This window comes from Neovison vison, chromosome 12, assembly GCF_020171115.1.
Source record: "Neovison vison isolate M4711 chromosome 12, ASM_NN_V1, whole genome shotgun sequence".
In the NCBI taxonomy this organism is placed as follows: Eukaryota; Metazoa; Chordata; class Mammalia; order Carnivora; family Mustelidae; genus Neogale; species Neogale vison.
The window spans coordinates 74,283,623-74,309,944 of record NC_058102.1 but is presented as its reverse complement, the minus strand read 5'-3'; the positions used below and the strand labels follow the sequence as shown (position 1 = coordinate 74,309,944).

The window sequence follows — 26,322 nt, the reverse complement described above, 5'->3', positions numbered from 1 at the left end:
CCCTGTATTTTTTTTTTTTTTTAATACCATGGATCTATTTTGGCAACATGGAGGTATATCTTTCAAACTGTTACAAGTCCTACCTGTGAGGGAGAAGAAATGGAAGGACCTTAGATGCAAGTGGCCTATTCTAACCTGATAGTGATAGAATCCATTGATACCATCTTCTTCAAGACAAAAGTACATATGCAAGGAATAGCTCATTAAAAAATGCTCCATTTTCACATTATTTCAAACTTTTATCGGTAGAATGGCTCTGCACATCAGTTTCACTAAGGGTACAGAAAAACAGGAAAATAGTCCCCCAAAAGATGCATTTATGAGCCTATATTTTCCAACATAAAGTGCTAAGAGATGAATAAGGAGGGCTGGGAATGTCTTGGGCTGTAAATCTTGAGACCTCCATGTCATGGATGGTCCTGGAGTTCAGCATTCTAATTTTTTCTTAGGTTCAGCATGATCATCCAAGGTGGCTGGATGCTTGTTGGGACCATCTGGTGTCTCACCTGTGACAGCTAAAAAGATGATTTTCAGCCACTTCTGTTTCAGTTCCTCACTGTCTGCAGCAAAGCTGTGCACAGACTTGGACTGGGTCAGTTTGAAACTGTGGGGCAGGTCTGCACTCTTTGGCAGATCGTCCACAACATAACCGAGGAGTGGAATGGTGGCCTGGGCTCGGACGTCCTAAGGAAAAAACATGGTACACAGGACTGTGAGATGTATTTGCTTGTTATCCATGGCCCTTTGTGATCTGGCTCCCACTAACCCTTTCCCTATTGCTGTTCCACAAAGACACATGCTATGAGCTCTCTGTGGACAGAGACTGGGATCCAAGGCTTAGCATACTGCCCAGACATGAGGTCACTGAAAATGTTGGCTGAGTGAATTAATGAATGAGAGCAGATACCTCAATCAGCCAAGATTCACAGACCCTACACCCCACCCCCCTGTGAAGGAGTCCATTTAGCTCTTCATTCAGATGAAAAGGGGAAAGAATAATAGTCATCTTACTCTACAAAACCACCAAACACTAATGATGATTTGATTACCGAACTGTTTTATTTGGTGATCCATTCATTCATGCATCAATTTATTTAAGGACAAGAAAAGGGTATAGGAAAAACAATGAAATAGAAGACACTATATACCTTGGTATTTTAAGTTTCTTTTTTTTTTTTTAAGATTTTATTTATTTATTTGAGAGAGAGAGAGAGGGTACAAGCAGGGAGAGCAGCTGAGGGAGAGGGTGAAGCGGGCTTCTGGCTGAGCAGGGAGACCAATGCGGAACTTGGGATCTCGACCTGAGCTGAAGGCAGGCGCTTAACTGACTGAGCCAGCCAGGTGCTAAGTTTATTTCTAAAACATTTTTTTTTACCAGCCCTTAATATGGATATAGGCTAAAATACAACAGGTACATTTAAGATTTTATCTATTTCCAGGTGAATGCAGGTGTTTTTCCACAGTGCCTGGTGCTGTTCTGGTTAGAAGCTAAACCTGCGTCTCTGTTACTCCTGCAGGTTTAGCTCAGGTTCATGTATACATGGTTCTTAGAAACTTGTTACTGGATAATGAAAATCTGAGGTTGACTTAAATTCCCTTTCCTCTCAAATTCCTTTCTTCTTCAGGTATCCATCCATTTGGGAAAAACAAAACAAAACAAAACCCAAACCTATAATTATTTCCCTTCACCAAACAGGCTCCTTCTCCTCCTTGGTTCTTCCTCTGCTTCACTCCTGCTTCCCATGCCCCTTCCTAATCCAGCGAATCCTTTCTCAAATCACTGGATAGGAATGAGAGGAGGGGAGAAGGCAAATGCTGCACAGGATGAAGAAACTATGGGCTATATCTTTAAAAAAAAAAAAAAAAAGCTTAAAAAAATAGTTTAAACTTGAATTTTAGTTCCTAATTATTGTTCAACTGTAATGAAAGACAATGCAACTGTCTGAGCTCTCTTGTTCTATGGAGTAGTAATGGAAGGATTTTGAGTTCAGTGTCTCTTCACCTCCGCCTGTGCCCCAGGACCTCTGCCCCTTCAGAAAGACACAGGTTAGATACCTGGGGGGCACCGTACATGTACAGCACAAGAGGGTCTTGTTTGGGGATCACACACCAAGCTTTCTGCCAAGGTTTTGACTTCTCCATATACTGAAGAAAGCTGCACACTACACTGTTTCCAGATACTTCTGCTGATTCAATCTAGAAAAATATAATGGAAAGAGAGAGAGAGAGATAGAGAGAGAACACAAAATGAAACAGGCAGAGAAGTAATTCGCCTTAAGGGAATAATCACAAAGTACAATACATTCATATAAAATTTCTCTTGGGAATGTCCAAAAAGGTTCATGGCAATGTTGATTTAAATACTCATCTAGATTTTTCATGAGCCAGGGAAAATATTTAAGTGAATTTTAACTCTTTGTAGCACCAGACCTGAAATTTAAATAAAGTTAAACATTCACGGACTGCTTGCTATGCAGGCACATTTTTTAGTTCACTATGTGTATTATTTCATTTAATCCTTATACTGACACCAAGAAGATACTCCTTCCCTTATCTATGAGGTTCAGAGATGAAGTAACTGTCCCCAGGTCTCACATTTAGGAACCGGTATGCTAGGCATTTGGGTCTGGATCCCGAGCCTGCCCTTTTACCACATGCTATACCAGCTTCCACTGTGTGACACTGCAACAGCAAAAAGCCAGTTTTGTCCTGGAATCTGAGATAATTTAAAAGTTCTGAAAATGGCAACCATTCTTTGTAGACCCATTTACAGTTTTCTGCTTTGTCTCCTGATACCTATATCTCTGGTTAAAAAAACAAAAACAAAAACAAAAATCTAGGACTAAATGTTTTTTTTTTAATGCTCATGAGGGGAAGCGAGTGGTTGGTTTCTATTTTCAATTGCTCTAATCATTAGGGTAGTGCTACTCCAGGCCCACCACCGAACAGTGCTGGTTGACTATTTTGCTACCCCTTCAATATAAAACACAGAAAATAAGAGTAAGCACTTAGAAACTTTTAGAGCAACTGGGCTTTGTGACAACACACAGGCAACATAATTCTGTCACAAAAATATTGAGCTGTGGTGATTTGGAAATAAAACTGGCCCTTCCTCACAGACAGTTTAAGAAGCAGTGGCTGGCACACCAGGGCTCACCAGCCCACCACTTGTTTTTGTATGGCCTATGAGCTAAGAATAGTTTTTAAGGATGAACATCTAAAATCCATTTGACGAAAGCGAACACTAACTCTGGACTCCAATTAAACGAACTGCACTCTCCCCTACTTGCAAAGAATTCCAGGCTTATTGCCATATTATAAAAAGTTATATTAAGTTATTACTAAATTTTGAATTCTTTCAAAAAATTGTGAAAATATTTTTTTTTTTCTTGTTATAGAAGGAATATTCCGCTTTTCCTCTTGGCCTGAAGAGACTAAAAGAGTTTCTCTCTGACCCTTTCTTTACTGGATAAGTTTGTTGACTTTTGGTCTAGAGCACATAACAAACCTGCTCGCATGAAGCCAGTTTCAAATATGTGTGTACGTGTGTGCATGTGCACATATATATATTATCTTGACCTCACATTATATATTTATTTGATTAAAAGGGTTAACCTGGTAACTTGTCCTCCCAATAAAGGGTTTTTGAGAAAACTACCTAGAGTTTTTTTATTTCATAGATACAGCCTGAAATTCATCCCTTAACACAAGTTATTTGACTCACTGTATTATGCCAGTTTCATCAGTTGCTGTGTTTAAATCTCAAGGCTGTGCTCCTGGGAGCCAATGAAATGGGTCTCCACCTTCCTGCTGGAGAAAGCCCCATTTTGGTCTGCCTGTAAGCAACATATATACCCTAGAAGGATTCAGTTTTATACTTTCAGCTTGTCAGCCTATACTTTAACCTTCAATGGACACTGAAGTTTAGGATTCTTTTTCAGTTAACAGAAATGACCTTTGTAAGCTTACACTGTATAGATGCTCAATAAATGCTTATTGATTCTTAATAAATCATGGAAATTCTTTATAAACCAAGTGTGTCTCTGAATTTAGATATATTGGAGTCTGATCATGAGCCTATTATCCTTCGCAGACCTTCCAGGCTATGTTGAACTTTCTGCCACAAAGGCCTTACTATATAATTTATTTCTTACATTAATGTCTTTTGAGTGTAAAACTCGTTTCAGATACAAGCTGCATTATAGTTCCCCGGCTTGGGAGGCTCTGACTTTAGTTTGAAAACATGAGTCAAATTCATTTGCAAGACATTTCAATAATATTTCAATGCAGTTACCAGATTAGTGTCACTGGCTATTAAATGATGCTTTTAATGCAGTAAGTTGGTAGATATTTTCAGGTAATAAATACTTTAATATGAATTCTAATAATTTTAGACAATGGCTTTTGAAGCTGATATGATAAAATTGACAGAAAAGCTTTTCTATTAAAAAATATACCATAAGTTAGGCACCGGAAGAGACAATTAATACTCTAATATTTGATTATAGCCATCGTCACAAAAGCATTATATTTCACTCTCAAATGCACGTGATTAAAATACAGCACTTGTCCCTCTTCTTTCTACACAACTGAGTATGATCCCCAAATTCAGCAAGATAGGACAAAAGTATGAATCTTGCTTGTTCTTCAAATTGTTAAATATTAAGAGAAATAACAAAATATGCTTTTGTATTCTTCAGGGTTAAAAGACAATTCTATATTCCTTGCATAAAAATTTAAACATTATCAAACATTAAGTGTTCCATACCTCTAAAATTCCTTTTCTTTTTTTTTCTTCACTATCTGTGAATCCACTTATTATTTGATAACAGTCTTTACAAACTTTGTTTAATTTTCCACCATCGTACTCAAGTTGAGCTTTGTAATCAGAACACTTCCAACAAACCACCTTAAATTAAAAAGAGTGAATAATCAACGATTTGAGCAATAATCACAGTAATAATAAAAAAGAAAGAATTAAATATTTAACACAAACTTATACTAGACTAAGAACGCCCTATGAACATCAGGAGTATATACCATGGTATTGTAATTCTGTTGGTGATAGGCTCTACTTGTTCATCCTTGTCTGCCTCACTCTAAAGAAGACCTTCAAAGGCTTGGTCCAGACCTTTACCCTTCATACTTTTGGATGTTTCATCAATATCTCCTCAAATGAACTAATGATCTTGATCTTCCCTGCCCTCAGATCTCTCCTGACCCATCCCTCCCCTCCTAACCTTTTCCCATCTACTGCTGCCTATTGTAGAAAATAGCACAGCCATCTAACCAGTCAAGCCAAGTCAGAAACCTAGGAGTCATCGTCTTCAACATCTCCCTCTACTTTGTCCCATCGAGTCACCATATTACAAAGTCCTGCTGATTTTATCTTGATATTTTTTCTTTTTTTTTTTTTTTAAAGATTTTATTTATTTATTTGACAGAGATCACAAGTAGGCAGAGAGTCAGGCAGAGAGAGAGAGAGGAGGAAGCAGGCTCCCCGCGGAGCAGAGAGCCCGATGTGGGGCTCGATCCCAGGACCCTGGGATTGACCTGAGCCGAAGGCAGAGGCTTTAACCCACTGAGCCACCCAGGCGCCCCTATCTTGATATTTTTTCAATCTGTCTATTTTTCTGCATCTTCCTTCCACATCCAAGTTATCAATGTCATAATTTGGACTATTATAGTCTCATGACTGGTCCTTGTAGCATGCTTACTGGAATTCTTAGCGGAGCATTCTCTAGCCTCTATTTTAATAATCCTCCAGGCTATTTTCCAAACAGCACCAGATGTTGTCTTAAACATGCTAATCTGATAGGTTTCTCCTCTTTCTAAAATCTTTACAGTTTTCCTTTTGCTCTTAAAGAACAGATTTATCCCCATGGCCTACCCCTCTTCCTCTCTGTATCCCCTGTGACACAGGCGTCTTAGAGCCCCTGAAGTGTCTCTCATCTCTGCTTCAGTGAATTAACTCTTGTTCATCCTTCAAATGTTGACTCAACTCTCACTTCCTCAAGACTCCTCCAACTTCCAGAATAGAGCACTATCTCTTGTCACTATGCTATGAAGTTCCTTACTCTTCTTGATACACTGATTCATTTTTAACCATATACTTGTATGATTATTCACAGTTTATGTTTGTAATTCTCACTAGGCTATAAGCTCTGTGAGAGATTGTCCTTGTATACTTTGCTCATAAGGCATCCCATGAACATTTACAGAATGCCAATAAATGAGTACTGTGCAAATGCTTGCTATTTCTTAGTGAAAAGTATTTTGTTCTGATTACTACAGGATAACTGTTAGAAAAAAAAAAACCCTTCCAGTTAAAAAAAATTATCTTCTTGACCATAGCAACTTTTTAGTGGATGTCTCCTGAGGCAAAAGAAACAAAAATAAAAATAAACCACTGGGGACTTCATCCAAATAAAAAGCTCCACAGTGAAGGAAACAATAAAAAAAAAAAAAACTAAAGGCAACCAAGTGAATGAGAGAAGATATTTGCAAATATCATATCTGTTAAAGGATTTGTATTCAAGATGTATAAAACTTCTAAAACTCAACACCCAAAAAATGACTAATCCAATTAAAAAATGGGCATAAGACATGAATAGACATTTTTCCAAAGACATACAGATGGCCAACAGACACATGAAAAGATGCTCAACATCACTCGTCATCAGGGAAACAAATCAAAACCATGATGAGAAACCACCTCGCACCTGTCAGAATGGCTAACATAAACAACACAAGAAACAACAGGTTTTGGAGAGGATGTGGAGAAAGGAACCCTCCTGCACTACTGGTGGGAATGCAAACTGGTGCACCCACTGTGGGAAACAGTATGGAGGTTCCTCAAAAATTTAAAAATAGAACTACCCTATGGCCTAGCAATTATACTCAAAGATTACAAAAATATTAATTTAAACAGATATATGCATCCAATGTTTATAGCAGCATTATCTACAATAGCCAAACTATGGAAAGAGCCCAAATGTCCACTGACTGATGAATGGATAAAGATGATGTGGTGGTGTGTGTGCACACACGCGCACACACTCACCCCCTCTAGAATATTACTCAGGCATCAAAAAGAATGAAACCTTGCCATTTGCAATGACATAGATGGAGCTACAGAATATTATGCTAAGCAAAAGGAGTCAGAGAAAGACAAATATAGGATTTCACTCATATGTGGAATTTAAGAAACAAAACAAATGAGCATAGGGAAAAAAAAAGAGAGAGAGGGCCACACCAAGAAACAGATTCTTAACTACAGCAAACAAACTGATCATGACCAGAGGGAGGTAGGGAAGGCACTTAACAGTGATGGGGAGTAAGGAGGGCACTTGCTGTGATGAGCACTGGGTGTTGTATGTAAGGGCTGAATCACTATATTGTGCACCTGAAACTAATACTACACTGTATATTAACTGGAATTTAATTAAAATCTGTAAAAAAAAATTATCTTCTTGCTTCTGGAAGCATATTTTCCCAATTTATAATAAACTTTATGAACATATAAATATTAGTAAAACTTCATTTGGGTTCATAGCATGTAAATTCATGATAAAGAACTATTCATTGTTTTCTCAAAATCACAATGAAATTACTGTTGGATTTGGAATTAGACATGCCTGCATCTGCACATTCATATCAGCTACCACCTTATTTATTTCCAAGTCACATTATAGTATTTTGGTAATCCACATTCAAATACCCTTCTATTTGTTTACTGAAGGTAAGACTACCAGTCAATGCCTGAAATCACTTCAAGCAAACTCAATGACAGATCAAAAAGTCTTACCATGAGGAGGGTAAAAGTTGTTTGCTATCAAACTGAATTTGATCACGGAATTGTTTCAATGAGTGAAAACTCAGGAAAAAAAAAAGGAAGAATAAACCTGCAGTAAGAGAATAATCTAAAAGAACTATCAATACGAACTGTTTTGCACTTTAGCATACTAGTAATGTATTAAATCACAGCACTACAACGCCTACCCTTCTCTGTTTACTTGTCACTTTTTAGAAGAAAGTATATCACCTTCAGCTTGGTTTACAAGGCTATCTCAAACCTGTTATCTCTTTCCTGCTTCATTTCATGCCTCTTCTTCCTCACGCTTTCTATATGAAACAACTCAAATCACTGAAAACCTGTCACCTGCCTTCTCTGGCCAGAGGTATTGAATTTTGTGAGAGAACAACCTTGCCAGTAAATGGACTGAGTGTCCCTTTACATGCATAACCATAAACCTCTAATGGGCACAGAGCAGTCCACACCTGTTCCTTGGGGACGCTCACTCCCCTGCCCAGAGACAACTATTTCATACTGAGCCCTCTTTCTTGACTCTTTCCCCCCTCCACTCTTACCCCTTTTCTTTCAGCCGATGACTCTTCCTCATACTTCAATGACAACATAGTTATCATTATGCTGAAAATTTCCTACCACAAAATCAAAAACACACCCACATTTGCACCCATCATTACCTTTTTCTTTTTTGTTATAATGGAGGGAAGTCTCCTCTCCCAGCAGAAGCCTGAACTTCCACTTATGCTATTTACATTCCGTCTCTTGTTTTCTCAAAGACATCAACTCCTTTGGTTATTATTTACCTCTTAACTATTTCTTATGCCACAGCTCCACTTACTCATCGGGCTCCTGCCTCATGACCTCTGGCACCTCAAGAGCAGACCCAACCTTCTCCTATCTCAGGGCTTCTGACATAGAGTGCCACTCCACACCTTTCCCACCTCCCTTGGCGTGGTTAGCTCCTTCTCACCCTCATCAGCTTAAGTAACAACCTTCAGATAGGTCTTTATTTTTCTTTCCTTTATTATTATTTTTCTAATAAGGAGACAGGGAGAGGGGAGGGGCAGAGGGTGAGGAAGAGAGAGAATCTTAAGCAGGCTCCTTGCTGGGGCACTGAGCTGGACACAGGGCTTGATCTTATGACCCTGAGATCATGACCTGAGGTGAAATAAAGAGTCAGATGCTTAACTGAGCCATCCAGGTGCCCAAGGTCTTCATTTTTCTAAGTAAAAGTGGTTTTAAGTCCTCCTACATTAACATTATTCTCCATTCTAACCTCTTCATTTCCTCTTTATTGTTTTTATAGTAATTTGAAATGCTTATTTGTCTATTTACTTGACTTTTGTTATTTTCTCCATTAGAATGTAAGATATGTGAAGAAGGGTATCATTTTGCTTACCATTTTTCTCCAGGACCCAGCACAGTGCTTTGCAAATAGCCATCCCCAAAATAAGTTTATCAATTAGGTGGCTGATTAATTAAATGACTTTTTTTTGTCTTTTCAAACTTGATGATTATATAACACCTATCTAGTTACCAGCAACCTTATGATCATTAAGAAATCTCACTTACATGTCCACATGCTCGACAATGATGCCTTCTTCTTGTCAGTGCATTGAAAGACTCTTTGCATTTCATACACATTGTTACTTCGTTATCTCGGATCCATCTTGGAGCTCTTTTCCCCAGCTCAGCAGTCTAAATAGGATCGAGTTTTAATAGAAAAAGCTGTCATTTCCATCTATGTATTTATTTATTTACTTATTTATTAAAAAGCACTTTGACAACACTGCTCATATCTTGCTTTGAAACTCAAGACCTAGGAAAAGAAATAAAAGGTATAAAGAAGTTTAAGCACCACACAAAGGCACTCACTATTGTATTCATGTAAGAAAGAATGAGATTCTGTCTAAATAGCCAGGTCTGGCATTGCAAAGAGAAAAGGCAACATAAGCAAATGATTAGACAGATCTGCAACTGCAAAGAGAAAAGAACTTAAAGAATTCATTTCAACTTACAGAAACTTCTGACTGCATGTCATTATCCTTTGCAATTGCATTTCTGAAGGTTTCATGCCTCTGATGGAAAGCATCAATGGTCTCTTGAAGAGCCTAAAATATAAAGGAGATTCAGAGCACACATTAAAATATCATATGCAAATTATTGAAAATGCTTTATCAAACAAATGTCTGTGATGTAAGAATGATCTTAAAAATTAAATGACCTTGTTCTGATGACAGCATGTGTACACTCTTATATGTGCATGTTTGTGCATATAGACGAAGGTTACCAAAAAACAAAAATAAAAAATAGATATATGGTTTACCTTAATCCATTCTTCTTTGTCTTGCTCAGAACTAAAACAAAACAAAATTCAAGTGAATACAGAACATTAATGAGTTACACCTCATGAATAAAACTATGCTTTAATGCTGTTCCAACTTTCTGGAAAATTCAGGGATGCCTAGGAAGTAGTTATAATAAAAATTAAACAGAATTGCTGGCAATCAAACTAATACTTTTTTTTTTTTAAAGAGAAAGTGGGTGGTACAGAGGGAGAGAGATCATTTTAAGCTGGGTGTGGAGCCCGACTGGGGGCTTGACACACGACCCTGAGATCTTGAACTGAGCCGAAATCAAGAGTCAGTGCTTCATCAACTGAGGTACCCAGGCATCCCTGCACAAATAAATTCTTAAACAGAGTTTTATTATCTTTAATTTTTAGAAAAGATCTTATTTATTCATTTGAGACAGAGCAAGCGAGCATGGCGGGGTGGAGACCGAGAAGCAGACTCCACGCTGAGCAGAGAGCCTGCTCTAGGGCTCTATACCAGGACCTGGAGATCATGACCTGAAAAGGAAGGTAGACACTTAACCACCTAGCCACCCAGGCACCCCTAAAACAGAGTTTTACACCACCCACTTTGCTACACGTAACTTTTGACTGGGAGAGTTACATTTAGCTTCCACTAATAAATTGCCCTAATATTAAGTTTAACCACCACCATCTAGCTCAGTATGTTAGCAACTGCAGATTTAGCATTGTACCAGATGCATAACCGGTCTTCCAATTCACCTTTAGGAAAAAACAGGGGGCTTCTGAAGGCTACTGGTCACAAACCATCTTAGAAAATATTATAATTATCCTCTAGAATCTAATACATCTTTGTAAGGCCTCAGGGAGCGATTTAACATTTCCTTTGATACACAATTTTGCTGGAAAGCTTTAGGCAATACCGTATTTAACCTATTACAGATAAAGCAAAGCAAACATTTTAGATGCTTGTAGGAAGGAAGTTTCACGGGTTAATGGACGTACTTCAGTATTTAATACTTTCCATTGGGAAAAATTTTCCTTGACTATAGTCAAATCTATTTTTTTATTGAGGCAAATTTTATTTATTTCATCTCCCTTGCAGGTAGCTTATCCAGCTGGCTGCTGTCACAGAGTATATTAGAAAAGTCCCCATTTTAGTAGACTCTGGACAGAGCTAGATCTCTATGCTGGAGGAATTTGAAGAATGCCAAAAGTGGGCTCTGTTTATTTGCATGTGTTTGGTAGGCTAGGGCTAAGTTGGAGTTCCAGCCTGAAGGTCACATGCCTCACTCCCAGGTATCACATAGGATGAGTCTGGCCGGAGTTTTGCTCCTATGACATCATCTACCTTTCATGCAAATTTCTTCGTAAGCGTCAAGATGTGCCAAGAATGCTGCTGGAATCCATGTCGTCAAATGGAAGAGTCTGCTTGTTGTTCACCTGGGGAATCCTTGGACCAACAGCCTTGGTGGTAGGGGCGTTCAATCTTGTCCCTCAAAAGAGATTTCTCACTACTGCAGTCCCCTGCCTGGATAAAATGAGTGGCTGCTCTGGAAACACAGTTATTTCCTAGATGCTTCTAGCTTTTGAAATGCAAAGAAACTTGACAAGTCTTTAATCCTTTTTGTTCTACTTTCTCAAGTCATGCAGAATTTTTACTCCTCTAATTTACCTACTATTTTTTAATTCATTTAGCAATATAAAATAATTACATAAAAAGTCTACAAGACAGAATACTTAATATTCTTTTAAATATGAAAGAGGAAGCAGAGTTTAAAAGGTCAGTCTTCAGGCTGACTCATTTAGCAGGAAAAGCAGAACCCTTTTTTCACAGGTGGTTTCGGAAGAGAATGATCTTTAAATATCTCCAAATACATACTGAATTTTGGGCTCATGTAATCCCCATAACACTCTGATGTTCGGAGACTTTCAATGTTTGTCCTTATTCTTGAAAGAATCATAGACAAGATGAAAAGTAATCACTTAATTCAGCTCTTCAATTCACCATATAATCATAAATATAACTGAGCAATGAGATTAGGGGAATAAGAAATTTAAGGGAAAATGACTCTATGTTTTCAATGCTATTTAAAATATATCCATTACTGCATATTGGAACTCTACAAAGTGATTACTGTCTGTACTTAAGAAAATTCATCAGGTAGCTAAGGTTTCCATTTAGCCAACCCCCCAAAAACCTTGATAATCTTTCTTTTGCTGTTTTAACACCTCTCCTGGGTTTGCAGATTTGGAAGTATGCTGGATTTCAGAGCAGTGGTGTCTTAGTTCTTCTGCAATGAAGACTCCTCTGATGGTCAGAACTACTGATGCATCCTCCCTGTTGCCAGAACCAGTTGCTCAGTAAACCAAGCACTGAGCAAGGACTCAGGTCAGGAGCCTCCAAACACAGCATACATAATACATTCTTCCCTTGGGTTTGGTGGTTGGAGCCCAAATCCCACTATAAGGTAGGAAAAGCATGCCATGCAAAGCCAAGTCCTCTACGCTTTTAACTTATGCTTAAAATGCCACCTTCTAGTCCTTAGGCCAGTCCTCTGGCAGCTAAGTAATGGCAGGTTCAGTATAGATTTTCTGTGGGAAACCAAAGGGCTACTTCTTCAAACTGTACCAGCCTGCCCTATTTCCCTTCACTGTAATTTCACCAATTCCCTGATTCCCTGGGCAGATTTCTGCTAAAATGAATTATTCTCCTTTAAAAGTCTGAACTTCAAACTTTGACACAGTTACTATGTACTGTGTACTATGTACTATCTGTGTACTATGTACTATCCAGGATGATTTCATCTAGGCAGCCATATGCTATTGGTGTAAGAGAACAAAAAGGAACAGAAGTGCTGAGTCTCCAGATTCTCGGATATCAGAACCATCAGAGAGTCAGGATTGATACTTAACCCCCTGATCTGTGTGACCTTCTGAAGGTTCCCAAATCGCACCATGATAATAAGCCTTTGTAGGAGAGATGGAAGGCAGTCTTCTCAGGCAGATATTTCAAAACCTGACAGCACTCTATCATTCAGAGGTTTACACACAAGGTAGCTATAAGCCATTGTATCTCATAGTTTTTTCTTTCCAAACCTGGTTATGTTAAACAGATGGGTGCCAGAACCCCCATCCTTCTTCCCAACTCAACAAAGCTTGTATGAGAAGCATGCCTTCCAGAAGTCCTAGTTTCTAGAGGCCACTAAAACCCCAAACGGTCCCCCTTCCTATATCCTCCAAATGTGGCAGGAGAATCATTACCTTTTATACTCTACCTCTCTGATGCATCAACGAACATTGGCACCAAGAGGAAGGGTGGAGGGAGGAGGAGTTGGTGGAGCACCCTTTCTTACAAGACTCAAAACTCTGGCTTGAATGCAACCACTTCATTCTCTGAGCACCTAGCAAATCTGAAGAGTCAATTTAATGTACTGAATTCTTACTGTCTGAAAACTACTCTCTAGGCACTAATGAAAGAATCAAAAGGGATAACATGATTCCTGCATTTTAAGAGATTCTGTTTCTTTACTTATGTCCATCCAGATTCCCAGAGGTCTGTAGTATTCATTTGGGAAAGATCCTCAGAATTATTCAGTCCTACTAACTCATTCTGATGCTTTTGGAAAGCTGTGTGATAGGAAGGCTTCTCTCACCTGGCTTGTAGTTCCAGTGTTCTCTCTTTCCCAGACACCTGGAAAGTGTGTGGATATTCTTCATTGTGAGTCTCCACAATTTTCATTCCATCGATGCCAACCCTGGTTCGAACTGTGAATTTAGAACCCACCAAGCTGAATCTTGGTACACAGTACAGCAACATGTTGTTGAACTACAAGGACACAGGGCACACATCAGTAAATAGGAAAACAAGGAGGAAGGAAGCAACCTGTATTACAAGTAGCCCTAGGGAATATCATACCCTCTATGTGAGCAAGATTATTTAAACACTATATTGAGATTTTATGCTTGCATCAAAATTACCTTATTTTAACATTTATACTTCCCTTTATTGGTTCATATTTTATTGATATTTAAGTAAACAAATTATCATTTTATACTATAAAGAAAATAAGTTCAATTAAGTTCAACAACAATTTATAAAGAACTTTACATACACCAGGAATTGAAGTTCTCAACCGTATAAGCTGAAGGCCTTAGGCAAGAAAATTTCTAATTGTCTACAACAGCTGGTAGAGGAAACAAGTATTATTTAACAATTATTTTTGCCAGTGTGTTTAATATTAAGTTTTAAAAAACCCGTTATTATTTTAGAACATGTGGGATTAACACACTAAACCTTACGTAAAAAACTAAGTTACTGTTTTTTATTGGCCTACATCTTAAGAATTCATCATGTATGGATAGAAAAGTCATCTATTTTAGCAAAAAATTTTTAAAGATCTGCTTTACCAGTTCTTCTTTTAAAAAGAAGGACTTTATTTTGAAACTGAATCAAATTATGTATAATGCTCCATTTCTACTCAAGAATGAACCATCCTGAATGCAAGCTGGTGCATCCACTTTGGAGAACAGTGTGGAGATTCCTCAAGAAATTAAAAATAGAGCTTCCCTATGACCCTGCAATTGCACTACTGGGTATTTACCCCAAAGATACAGATATAGTAAAAAGAAGGGCCATCTGTACCCCAATGTTTATAGCAGCAATGGTCATGGTTGCCAAACTGTGGAAAGAACCAAGATGCCCTTCAACGGATGAATGGATAAGGAAGATGTGGTCCATATACACTATGGAGTATTATGCCTCCATCAGAAAGGATGAATACCCAACTTTTGTAGCAACATGGACAGGACTGGAAGAGATTATGCTTAGTGAAATAAGTCAAGCAGAGAGAGCCAATTATCATATGGTTTCACTTATGTGTAGGGCATAACAAATAACATGGAGGACATGGGGAGATGAGAGGAGAAGGGAGTTGGGGGAAATTGGAAGGGGATGTGAACCATGATAGACTATGGACTCTGAAAAACAACATGAGGGTTTTGAGGGGGCAGGGAGTGGGAAGTTGGGGGAACCAGGTGGTGGGTAGTGGGGAGGGCACATATTGCATGGAGCACTGGGTGTGGTGCAAAAACAATGAATACTGTTACGCTGAAAAGAAATTAAAAAAAAAATGAACCACTCCTACTAATTAGGACCAAAGAGTAAGTTTGGGGAGACTTTTAATTCACTTTTGAAAATACTGAAACATGCAAAAGGAGCAAAGACTAAATATTTAGGTTAATTTGTAGGTGGATTCCTAAAGAAGGCCCATACTTATCTTCTACATCCTTCATATTTATTGTTTCTGACACTGATTCTAGAGTTACATATATTTTTCAAAGACAAGAACAACTGGGGACTTAAACTTTGTGCACTATGTAACCTTTCATGTCTGAGGATTACTATATATGAAAGTCTCGGTCAGAGGATTAAATCCAGAAAAATGTCCTGTTCTGCCAGGTTCCATTTAGCTCCACAGAGTCATCAAGACAAGAGATGTGCACGGATTTCTAAAACATTTTGACCAGTTTAAGGGACACTGCCCACCGCACTCATTCTGAAAGCAGATTTCTCATCAGCTGTTCCTTGCACTCTGTTTTGCAAGTTCCTGTAACCAAGGGTCATAAATTTAATTTCCACACTGGATAATGCAGAAATAAAAGGGTACTAAACACCCTTGAGCACATGCACCTTGGTACCACATTTCACATTTCCACTGCCAGCAGGGAACCCTAACGACCTACCATCAACTGTCCCCTGCGTTCTAAGTGTGGTAATCCCCAGCCTCATTGCAGTACATGGGGTTCAGGGACTTGAAAACACTCAGAAAGGCTCTCCTCCCCACCCCAGCTTGATTAAGACAACGGCTTGCTGCTAACTGTTCCTGTTAACACTTTTTTCCGATTTTGTAGGAAGGCCTTCTCGGAAGGGGATTTGGTCAAGGCTGTGAACAGTGCACATGGAACTGCAAAGCAGCCACCAACAGGCACAAGGCTCGACTTTCTTTTTTCAAGATTTATTTATTTGACGGGGGGAAGAGAGAGAGAGTGGGTAGGTGCAGAGACAGAGGGAGAGAGAATCCCAGAAAGGCTCCACGCCCAGCACAGAGTCCAATGTGGGTCTCCATCTCACGACTTGAGATCATGACCCGAGCCAAAATCAAGAGTCAGACACTTAATTGACTGAGTTACCCAGGGGCTCCAAGGCTCAACCTTCAGGATGGCAATCACCACCTCATGCTTCCGCAAACTGAGTGACAAATGTAATGCTGTGGCATAAAATTTCTGAGTTATCTACTACTTGTACTCAAGTTCACTTTATAAGGTTCAGCAAAGTCTTGTCATTTTACAGAAACAGCCCATGAATATGGAAGTTCTAGGCATGTGGTTTTTGTGGTGACACTCATACAAGATGACAGACTCTCTTATAAATGATACGTTTCTCTTTCCATTTTATGCTTGCAGGATTACACTTCCCCAATTACAGATGCTTCCTAAGTGGCACGTTACATTGTAAACTGTCAATAACTATTACATGTAAGTTTAATTTATTAATCTTACATAACTCCTACCACAATCTAATGCTAGTCCATAAATACTCTTTTTCTTCTTTCTAGAGGTCCAAGTATGAGCGTACGGACATAAATATTGTTTACCAAGCCGTAGATGTCCTCTGCTCCCTCTGTGAACCTTGCTGCTGTGGCAAAAGCCACCATCCCCTTCCGTGTGGGTTTCTGCTCAAAGAGGAACTCAGAGCAACTGCAGCACCAAGGAGATGGCCTTCCCTTTCAGTGCAGGAGACTGCTTTTTATCCATGGCCAGAAGGTGTGAGGAATGTGTGATCTCTGGCTGGTGGGGTAAGTTCTGAAAGTGGTAGCTAGACGGCAGCCTTGATTTTATTAAAAGCACAGAGTCCCCCTTCCTCATCTCCAGTGGTCCTCAGCTACTTATTTCAAAGGTCTTGAAATATACGAGTGAAACAATTCAATGTTATGTTTCACCAGAGACAGTGTCATTAAAGTTTGCTTTAAAGTTTGTAAAAGTACATGATTGGAAAAAATTCCCACTACCTGCTCTTGTATTCAAAGTTTAAATGAGTCAAGGGGCAAAAACCTGAAAGCTGCTAAGCTATAAGGAAATAAAGACTAGAACAACAAAGGGCCAAGAATAAAACCTCTTGGGCCATTTTATGGGATAATTCAGGGATTTTTTTTTTTTAAACTTTCAGATGTCAGGTATGTGATTAATTAATTTAGTCAACAGAGTATCCAGCAGTAACAGAAAAAAGCATGGTGTGGGGGCCAGTGAATGAGCAAACATGGGAGGCTCAGCTGAAAGCTGAAATCGGATTCTACATGCAATTGGGCTCTTTGGAGAAATGTGAGATCACCAGGGTAGGATAGGACCCCTTTCAGATAGGACCCGAAAACTAGCCCTCATTTTCTAGAGACAGAAGGATAAAAATGGTACTTCTGAAGTTTCTACATACAAACAACCAAGATGCTCTATGGCAAGAAAAGTGTGTTGCGAAGAGGAAGCGTGTGTGACAAAGACAGAGCAGGGGTGGAGGTGGGCGGCATGCAGGGATTAGCAGAACGGACCTACAGACATGCTTCTAAGATGGTCTTCCCATGACGAATTCCGGGAACTCCTGCTCTATGCCTCCATCCTCCAGGGAGGCAATGGCAAAGAGAGGTTTAATAGCTTACAATAACTGGAACAAGATGGGTCCTTTCTTCAGTCACTATGGCTGTATTCCCCCAAGGCTCTTTGCCATCTGTCCTCCAAAGAGCTGCTTAATTTGGCTCTGCAACAAGGTATTCAACCTTAAACAATTTCCAAAATAATTCTCAAATGTGAAAATTAAGCCCAGGCAATCAGTTAGACACAGAGCTAGAAGCTTAACTATTGAAACTGTAGTATAATCCAGAAGACAGGAAAGGAACAGTACCAAAGCACCTAAAGGAAGGGTAAAGGCAAAGGGAAGAGACATGAACTTCTATGCATTTTACCCAAAATAGTATATTAAGTATGTCTTTTTTGATCTGTTTCTTGATGCTTTGACATCTTGGGGCTTTGCTGACAACAGAGGAACTTGTCCCTCTTAGGGTTACCCACTTCCTAGAAGTAGTAAATGACTCACCTACAGGCACGCCTTTCCTGTGGAAAGCAACCCATCCAGAGCCCACCCCCACCGTCTTCTTTCATAAGCCCTTACTGGGCCAGTATTCCCCTGCCAGGACCAGGTACCAGAGAGCAGCCCCTGCATGCCCCAGAGCCTGATAGAATTATTTAAACTAGCAGATTTTAAACCTGTTTATGCTGTCTTGCCCCTTCTTTCTCACTGAACCATAAGAAAGGCTCTTGCTCACATGTGTTCCCTTTGCCCCCTTATGGACCCCGCTGTTTTCTCAGTAACCCCATGTTATGGCATGCCTCTCCCTTTGGGAATCTGTGAGTATAATGATGTTTCTCATGGCAACTGTCTCCTGATCCAGTGGCCTCACCACACCCGAGTAATAAAATCCGTATTTCAAAATAAATAGGCCTCTGAACCCTGACAGGACATCACAATCCTTGCTTTCCATTTTTAGCCCTCTATATAACCTCTGAGAGGGGAAGTACTTTTGTTGTGCTCAAACGAAGACTTTTACAGTTAAATTGGACAAAATCTATAAATTTTTAAAATTATTGAGACATAATTTATATAATGGAAAATTTACCCTTTTAAAATGTATAATTTCTGGTTTTTAATATAGCTGTAAATTGTGCAATCCTCATTACTATCTAATTCCAGAACATTTTATGATTCCAAATGGAAACCCTATGTTCATTTCCTCTTCCTCACCAGCCCCAGGCAACTACTACTTATATCTCCTGCCTCTCTGCATTCGCCTACTCTGGACATCGCATATAAATGAAATCATATAGAATGGACTTTTATGAATGGCTTCTTTCACTTGTTACAGCGCTTTCAAAGTTTATCCATGTAGCATGTACCAATATTCTCTTTTTTATGGCCATACAACATTCCATTGCATAGATATACCACTATATCCATATGTCCAAATATTTTGCCTATTATGAATAATTCTGCTGTAAGCATTCATAAACATGTTTTGTGTAGACATATATTTTCAATTTTCTTGAGTTACACAAACTCGGGAGAACAGCTAGATAATATGGTGACCAAATGTTCTTTTTGGAAAATGAGAGATCCTGAACACCCCTATACGTGATATTTAGTTCCTGTAAGTTTTCCTTTCTAAGGAGGCTGTACCCAGAAAATGAAAACCTGTAAGCTCCCAATTAAACTCATATTGTGGTGGGATGACTGCCTTGTCCCCAAAGTCAGACGTGAATCACATACTGAGAATGTGCCAGGCACTGGGTAGCCTCATGACCAATGCATCTCTGTTTCTGTGACTCTAATAACAATCATAATAGCAGCTAACATCTACTGAGCTACGACTCAGTGTTAACTTATTGTTACTCCACATTGGCTATTACTGTGATTATCAGTATACCGATAGAGAAAGGAACAGGAATGAACAGAAGACTAAAAACATAATGGCCTGGATGCCCCAGGAAGAGCTCTTACATTTGAGATAAGCCGCAGACTAAATGTCATTTCCAGGAAGTAAAGGAAGGGACAGGGACCTACTCCAGTGAAAAGGAACTATATGGCAAACTCATGTACTTTTCACAGAGATATTTTAGGCACAAACTTCACAAGCTTGAGGATACATTTCCTCAAATTGGAAAGATCAAAAGTAGCGATCAGAGAGGATTAGGAAGAGAACTCCGGTCAGAAAATGGTACCCATTCACCTATAAGAATTAAAGGAAGGAGTGAATCTGAAACAAGGAACATTTGAGAAAATACATCATACCTTCCCCCGTATATTTATAGCTAAGATTATGATGGACAGGTCAAATTGTCTTCAGTTGTGTGTTACTAAAGTAACTGATATGTGGTAAGTACACAGAACAATATTTTAAAAATACTCTAAGATTTGTGTCCTTGAAAGAACAAGTTTTAGTTACTAAAGACATTCACTTTTGTGGAATCCTGACAGTGTTGACCAAACCAGGTTAGACAGAACTGTTTTGGTTAGCAAGCAAGCACCCTACTTTTCCAACATGTACAGAACAATGTTAATGAATTATTCTTATGTGATCAGCTCACACTATAATACTCACTAAGAAAAGGTAGCGTTCTTGTGCTGATGTGTTCCGAGCAGCGAGTTTGAGGATTTGTCCCTCTTTTATTAGTTCATTTGAAGGATTTACAATGTCTTCCTCCTCTCCCAACATTTCATAAATCTCTAACAGTTTCTTTAGGTTCTCCTAGAAAATTAAAGCAAAACACAGCAAGACCACATAAAGGGAGGTTTTACCTTAGTGGCTTTAATAATACAATGACCTTAGCTAAAATCTGGATAATTCAGAAGGGATTGGGACTAAGCATAAATTTGGTATAAAATGTGTCATTTATGAGCAAATTGAAACCTGGGAGAAGAGGGGAGAGGATTATTCTCCACAACACTAAACATTTAATAAAGAATCTTTTTGGTTCACTTGTATCAATTCATTTTGGTCCAAACCTACATTACGCTATGTTATCAACAATTATCTAACTAGAAGATTCCCATCTCCTTTGAAAATCACTTACCATTTTTCTTATTGCACTATTAGAATGGCTTGCTGCTGTAGATATAATTTCAAGTGATTCTAAATGGAAAAAAAGAAATTAAATAAATGTATTTTGTTGTTCCTATGCTACTAGGTAGCTGAATAACATACCACAATAAGAAGAAATCTGAGACTGATGACCACATCTAACACCAAAAGCTGGGGCAATTTCCATTTACAAAACAGAACTTTAACGAGTTCATTTGTAAGCAGATTACTTGGAACATGAGGGCATTTTCCTATAAATAGTCATATACAACAATACATATGACCTATATAATGAACCTTCAAAATTAACAAATACATGTACACTAGACTGGCACAAGGCGCTTTGCCAGACGCTTTCATATATATTATGTCTTTTCATTCTGACACAACCTTGAATGGAGAGTCGGTTAGCTAGCCCTGCCTGGCAGAGGAGACAAACGGCAAGTGAGGTGGCTTGGTTAAGGTCACACAACTATGATACTCTAGGGCCATGCTGCAACCTACGTCTTCTGGCTCAAAGTTCTACAACATTTCAGCAGGAATACTGTTTTGTGAGTTTTATGAGCAAACTAACCATCAAGCATAAACAACTTTCTTCGGGAAAACACACTCACAGTTCTAGTCTTGCTCAGGTGACAGGGAATCCTCTGATGCCAATGCTGATAGAAGGTTTTATGCTGAACAGGTGGTGGGAGAGATGGGAATGGGAACTGCCTGGTATGGGCAAGGGAGGGCCTCCAGCACTGTTGGCAAAGAGCTGTGGAGGTTGAGGCCTCCTGCTGGATCAACCCCAGGGAATGCCCTCAATCCTAAATCATGACCTGCTCTTTCCTTTCTATCTTATGAATACCAGCCTGATTAATTCTGTTACTACAACAACCTTATTTCTTCTAGACCAAATTCTCTGCCTTCTTTGTTCCATGGCTGAACAAAATGCACTTGTGTTGCTTTCTTCTCTCCTTTAGGTCTCTAAAAGCACCTCTGTGATTTCCTTACAATTTTAGGAGCAATGGGCAACCAAAGAGAGTAATAAAATACCCTACAGTGTTGCTAACTTTCTCATGTTGACACTGCCACCTTAGGGCAAGTCTAAGTCTTTGAGTATAGAAGAAATTGAATTTTTATTTAGATTTTGGAGGACTATCCTGATTGGGGCAATTCTGTGCATTCCCTACAGGATCCAAGGTAGAGGGAGACAGAATAAAATAACCTGGGATCAGCAGTTGGAAGAGAGGAGTGGTGACCCTACTACTACCTCTTCTGCCACTAAAACCAACCACACAGCCCAGATGAGTGGGAAGTGGGCATGAAGTGGAAAGTGGAAGACGTCAAGTCAGGATAATTCTAAACTGTAAAGGGTAAAAGGGAAGAAGAGAAGTTCCTGTGGTTGTTGACTCACTTGGGTGGTGGGAGAAGTGTATCAGAGAAAGCATCCTGTTCAAAAAAAAGACCCAGGCTGCCAAGACCAAAGACTGTATTCCTCATCTCTTGCCAGGATACACTTATAATAAAGACAAGAAATTATTAGCAAAGTATCTATGTTTTAAGATTGTACAGCAGCATTGTTAGTTCTTGACACTAAGCCATTTCTATCCCTTAAATTTGCATTCTGCCCTTCATTTTTTTTTTTAATTAAAAAAATTTTTAAGTAAGTTATACACTCAAAGTGGGACTTGTACTCCCCTAGATTAAGAGTCACATATTCTTTTGGCTGGGCCAGGCAGCCACCCCCTTATAAATTATTTTTTTTTAAGTAAGCTATACAACCAATGAGGGGCTTGAACTTATGACCCCTAGAGATCAAGAGTCATTGGCTTTGATTTTTTAAAAGTACAAGAGAAAGCTCAAGTATTGAAACACCTGAGCCTTAAAAAAAACCCATTCATTAGGACCTAATGAAAAAACAGAAGACAATGAGAAGAATAGGAATAAAGTTTTCCTGGGAAGACGTTAACTGACACTAAAAAGCATCATTTTCTCTTCTCTTTCAGGGTAGGTAGAGCCAACTTTGCTTAGGTTATTTTTACATAGTAAATGTCATTTTAGCTTTCTTGGTATACATCAACCTATCTAATTAACCAGCAGCACCAGTAATTCTGAATGGTTGTATTCTTCCTGTGAGAGGGTAATTATGTATTGCTAGGCCAGATGTCTCTAAGACTATAGTTTCAGATTTTCAAGTTAATGATTAACGTGAAATCAGCAGGAGAAATGCGATTTGCATTGCTCTAAACCTGTGATTTGGGCTCAGAAGTGCTTGCCTAACTGAGATGTTGATGACAATTTCCAGGGAGGTTAGTTTTTGGCAACAATATTTTACTAAATTGGCTGTGAGACATATCTTGCTTGTTAACCACAAGGCTGCCTGTCACTTGATTACCCCATAATAGAGAGAGAAGCGGGAGAGAAGCATTTACTTTTAGCATCATTCCAGTCCGGAGAATCAGGGGGCAACTTCCTCAGGTAGTCCTTCAGGAGCATCTCATACCGGGGAATCCGCTGAACAGGCTCCAGCATGTGATGCTGCAAAGTCAAGCTCCCACAGATCTTCTGTTTCTACAATGAGAAAGGTTTTTGAAGAAAGATTTAAAAATTAAGTCAGCCACTTATTTGTGGAGCATAACAAATAGCACGGAGGACAAGGGGCGTTAGAGAGGAGAAGGGAATTTGGGTAAATTGGAAGGGGAGGTGAACCATGAGAGACTATGGACTCTGAAAAACAATCTGAGGGGTTTGAAGTGGCGGGGGGGGGGGTGGGAGGTTGGGGTACCAGGTGGTGGGTATTATAGAGGGCACGGCTTGCATGGAGCACTGGGTGTGGTGAAAAAATAATGAATAATGTTTTTCTGAAAATAAATAAATTGGAAAAAAAAATTAAGTCAGCCAATGTAAAAACTCACTGTCCTGCAGAACTTTCCTCAAGGGCAGTATTTCCCTACAAAGTGTGGTCTGTGGATCACTTGCATCAGATCGATCTAAAGCATTGTTAAAAATGCAAATTCTGAACCCCTTCCCGACCTATCAAACAGAATCTCTGAGGCTAAGGCCTGCAAACATGCATTTTAAAATACCGCATATTCTTAGAACATTAAAATTTAAGCCCCATCAATCTAGTCTAAGAACAGAAAGAAAAACCAAGTAGAATGGAAGGAAGGAAGAAAGAAAATTCCAGATTGCTGGCAACCACTTCAATTAGTCACTGGAAGGGTTTGTCTGGCCACATTATTGAATCACACTTCAGAGCTTTTTAAAAGATGCATATATTTAATGAGGTTCACTAAGCACAACTGTTTTAAATGACTTTGGACTCAACAGAGACTATTTAATAATAAGGTTACCATAAATGTCATTTCCTTTGAACTTAAAAAAGACTCCACATAGAAGAATAAGATCTGAGCATCTTATTATTTCTCAGAAAATTTTAATTTTTTATTAGGCCATGTCAGTCTTTTCCATTAGAAACTGAACTCTATGAATAAATCTCCTTTTCTTACAGCAAAATTGAGTCTATAGCACTTATTTTTAATAAACTGTTAACATAAGACAGGGAAAAGATTACTTGAAAAATAAGATGTGTTCCTGTTCATATTAAATAAACCAGGAATCCCATTAAGATATTTATTGAGCCCATACCACAATCAAGACACTATCGGGTGTTAAAGTTGTATTAAGACATAATGTTTGCATCCAAAGAAGCGAAAGCCTTCACAGACAAGACAGCTTTCGACATGAACTCCAAGGAGGGTAGCCTCTGTTGGGAAGGGAAAGGAAGACCAGGGACAAGCGCAGAAAGAGGGCCTTGGAGAGCAGGCCCATGGCAGTGGGACATGTAACATTGAGTTTGGCTGGAAAATATAAATATAAATATAAAATAAGATATATATATTATAAACAGGGGATGAGGAAGAAAAAGTCTGGGGTAATAAGTAAGCTGCGTTTAGACTTGCTTCTTCTAATGCAGGTTTTCATGCAGGAGAACAATATTATTAGATAGGAAATGTATTAATATCAACCTACTGCAGTATGGCTTTAGCAAGATATGGGGAAATTGGTTTGGAAGTTATGGTGCAGACTAGGAAAAAAATGTATAAAGAACCTGAAATCAACATGGAAGCTGAAGAAGTAATAGCTTTCCTTAATTAAGTATAAAATATTAATGATGTAAGTTTAGTCATTACATTTTATTCTATTGTATATGTGTACAGGAAATATATATATTATATGTAGATGAAATATAGGAAAATACTACAGACCCCCACATTTTTACATGAGGAAACTCTGGCTCAGAGAAGTCCAGGGACTAAGCTGCAAACTTCTAAACTTAGTTGGTTGATTCCCAAGGACTATGACAGTTTACAGGTAGGAAATAACTAGAAACAACGACCCTAGAGGCACCTATAGGACATGATGGACAGAGGACCAGGAGTATGTGGGTGTAAAGGCCAAGAAGAATGTGAGGAGTCAACCCTTTACTCTGTCCAGTTTAAGCCAATGGGGCTGGTAAAAGAATCAAAGGAGCCAGTGTTCGGAAAGGTAGATGAGTGTGTAATCACAAGAGAAGAAAAAGAAAGAGTGAATGGAAAGAGGCAGGGCTTTTGTCTATGGCTAAGGGAAAAGACAGTAAAAAATCTCCCTAGAAAGAGCAACTAGAAAGCTGGATAAAACTGATAAAACCACCATTTTGGCAATCTGGAAACAGACCAAAGGCACAGAACAATCTGAAAAGCGTTTATAAAAACTGTTGACCTTTGGGTAAGAACAATGAGAATCTGTGGCATTCTGGCCTGGGGTCATACCCATTCCTCCCTTAGCAAATGAAGATTCAATGACTGGAAGACTCAGTTTGGGTGGGACTGGCTGTGGGACTGGCATGTCTCTGCTAAAGCTGAGAGGGCTCCTTAGATTTGGAGGGGTGGGCAATGCACTCATCCAGCAACACCAACCGTCAAAGTGAAGGTGGGCGAGTGGGGAAGACCAATGGCTCTACTAGCCTGAAGTTGCGGTTGGAAGCTGGGGCAAGAGGAGGCTAGATAATAATATTCTTGGCTGAGGCTGTGTGAATGATCAGTAGAGACAGAAGACAGCTTAAGTCAGCACAGTCTCCAGGCTACCATGAGGCTTGAACATGCAAACAAGAGATGTAAAAGAGTCCAGTAGACTTGAAAATGGTCTGATCTTTAAAATGCATTCCCCTCTGCGTAGACTGGTCTATCAGCAGACAAGAGCTTACTGGCTCTAGGTAGTTTGTTTAGTCATCTCTGTTCAATAACTGTTTGACCCCATAACCTACACAGACATAGGGGCAAGCCCTAGAAGGCTGGGATCACACACACACACACACACACACACAGAAATATTAGACCATATAGTGAGTAGAGATATTGGCAACTGCATACCAGAGGATTTTTATAGATTTAGTCTAAGCAAGTTACTAAGCAAACAAAACTAACCAAAGCCACTTTCAGTGGAGGAAATCAGAATACAGAGTTGCTATAATAGGTTACCTAAAATGTCCA

At 39.0% G+C, this 26,322-nt stretch overlaps 1 protein-coding gene across 6 annotated transcripts in view; it reads right to left on the bottom strand.

Moving 5' to 3' along the window:
- Nucleotides 1–219: 219 nt before the first annotated feature.
- The window catches only part of FGD4 (FYVE, RhoGEF and PH domain containing 4), a 202,084-nt gene continuing 175,981 nt past the window's right edge, over nt 220–26,322 (bottom strand). For all 6 annotated transcript variants that reach the window (XM_044228923.1, XM_044228924.1, XM_044228929.1 and 3 more), the window contains 10 exons: nt 23,224–23,362; nt 20,799–20,857; nt 20,327–20,473; nt 13,781–13,953; nt 10,137–10,167; nt 9,829–9,921; nt 9,383–9,508; nt 4,769–4,909; nt 2,056–2,196; nt 220–684 (listed from right to left, as the gene is read on the bottom strand). In XM_044228923.1, the coding sequence (XP_044084858.1) occupies nt 427–684; nt 2,056–2,196; nt 4,769–4,909; nt 9,383–9,508; nt 9,829–9,921; nt 10,137–10,167; nt 13,781–13,953; nt 20,327–20,473; nt 20,799–20,857; nt 23,224–23,362 (1,308 nt within the window). In that variant the 3' untranslated portion in view covers nt 220–426. The remainder of the gene's footprint in view (nt 685–2,055; nt 2,197–4,768; nt 4,910–9,382; nt 9,509–9,828; nt 9,922–10,136; nt 10,168–13,780; nt 13,954–20,326; nt 20,474–20,798; nt 20,858–23,223; nt 23,363–26,322) is intronic.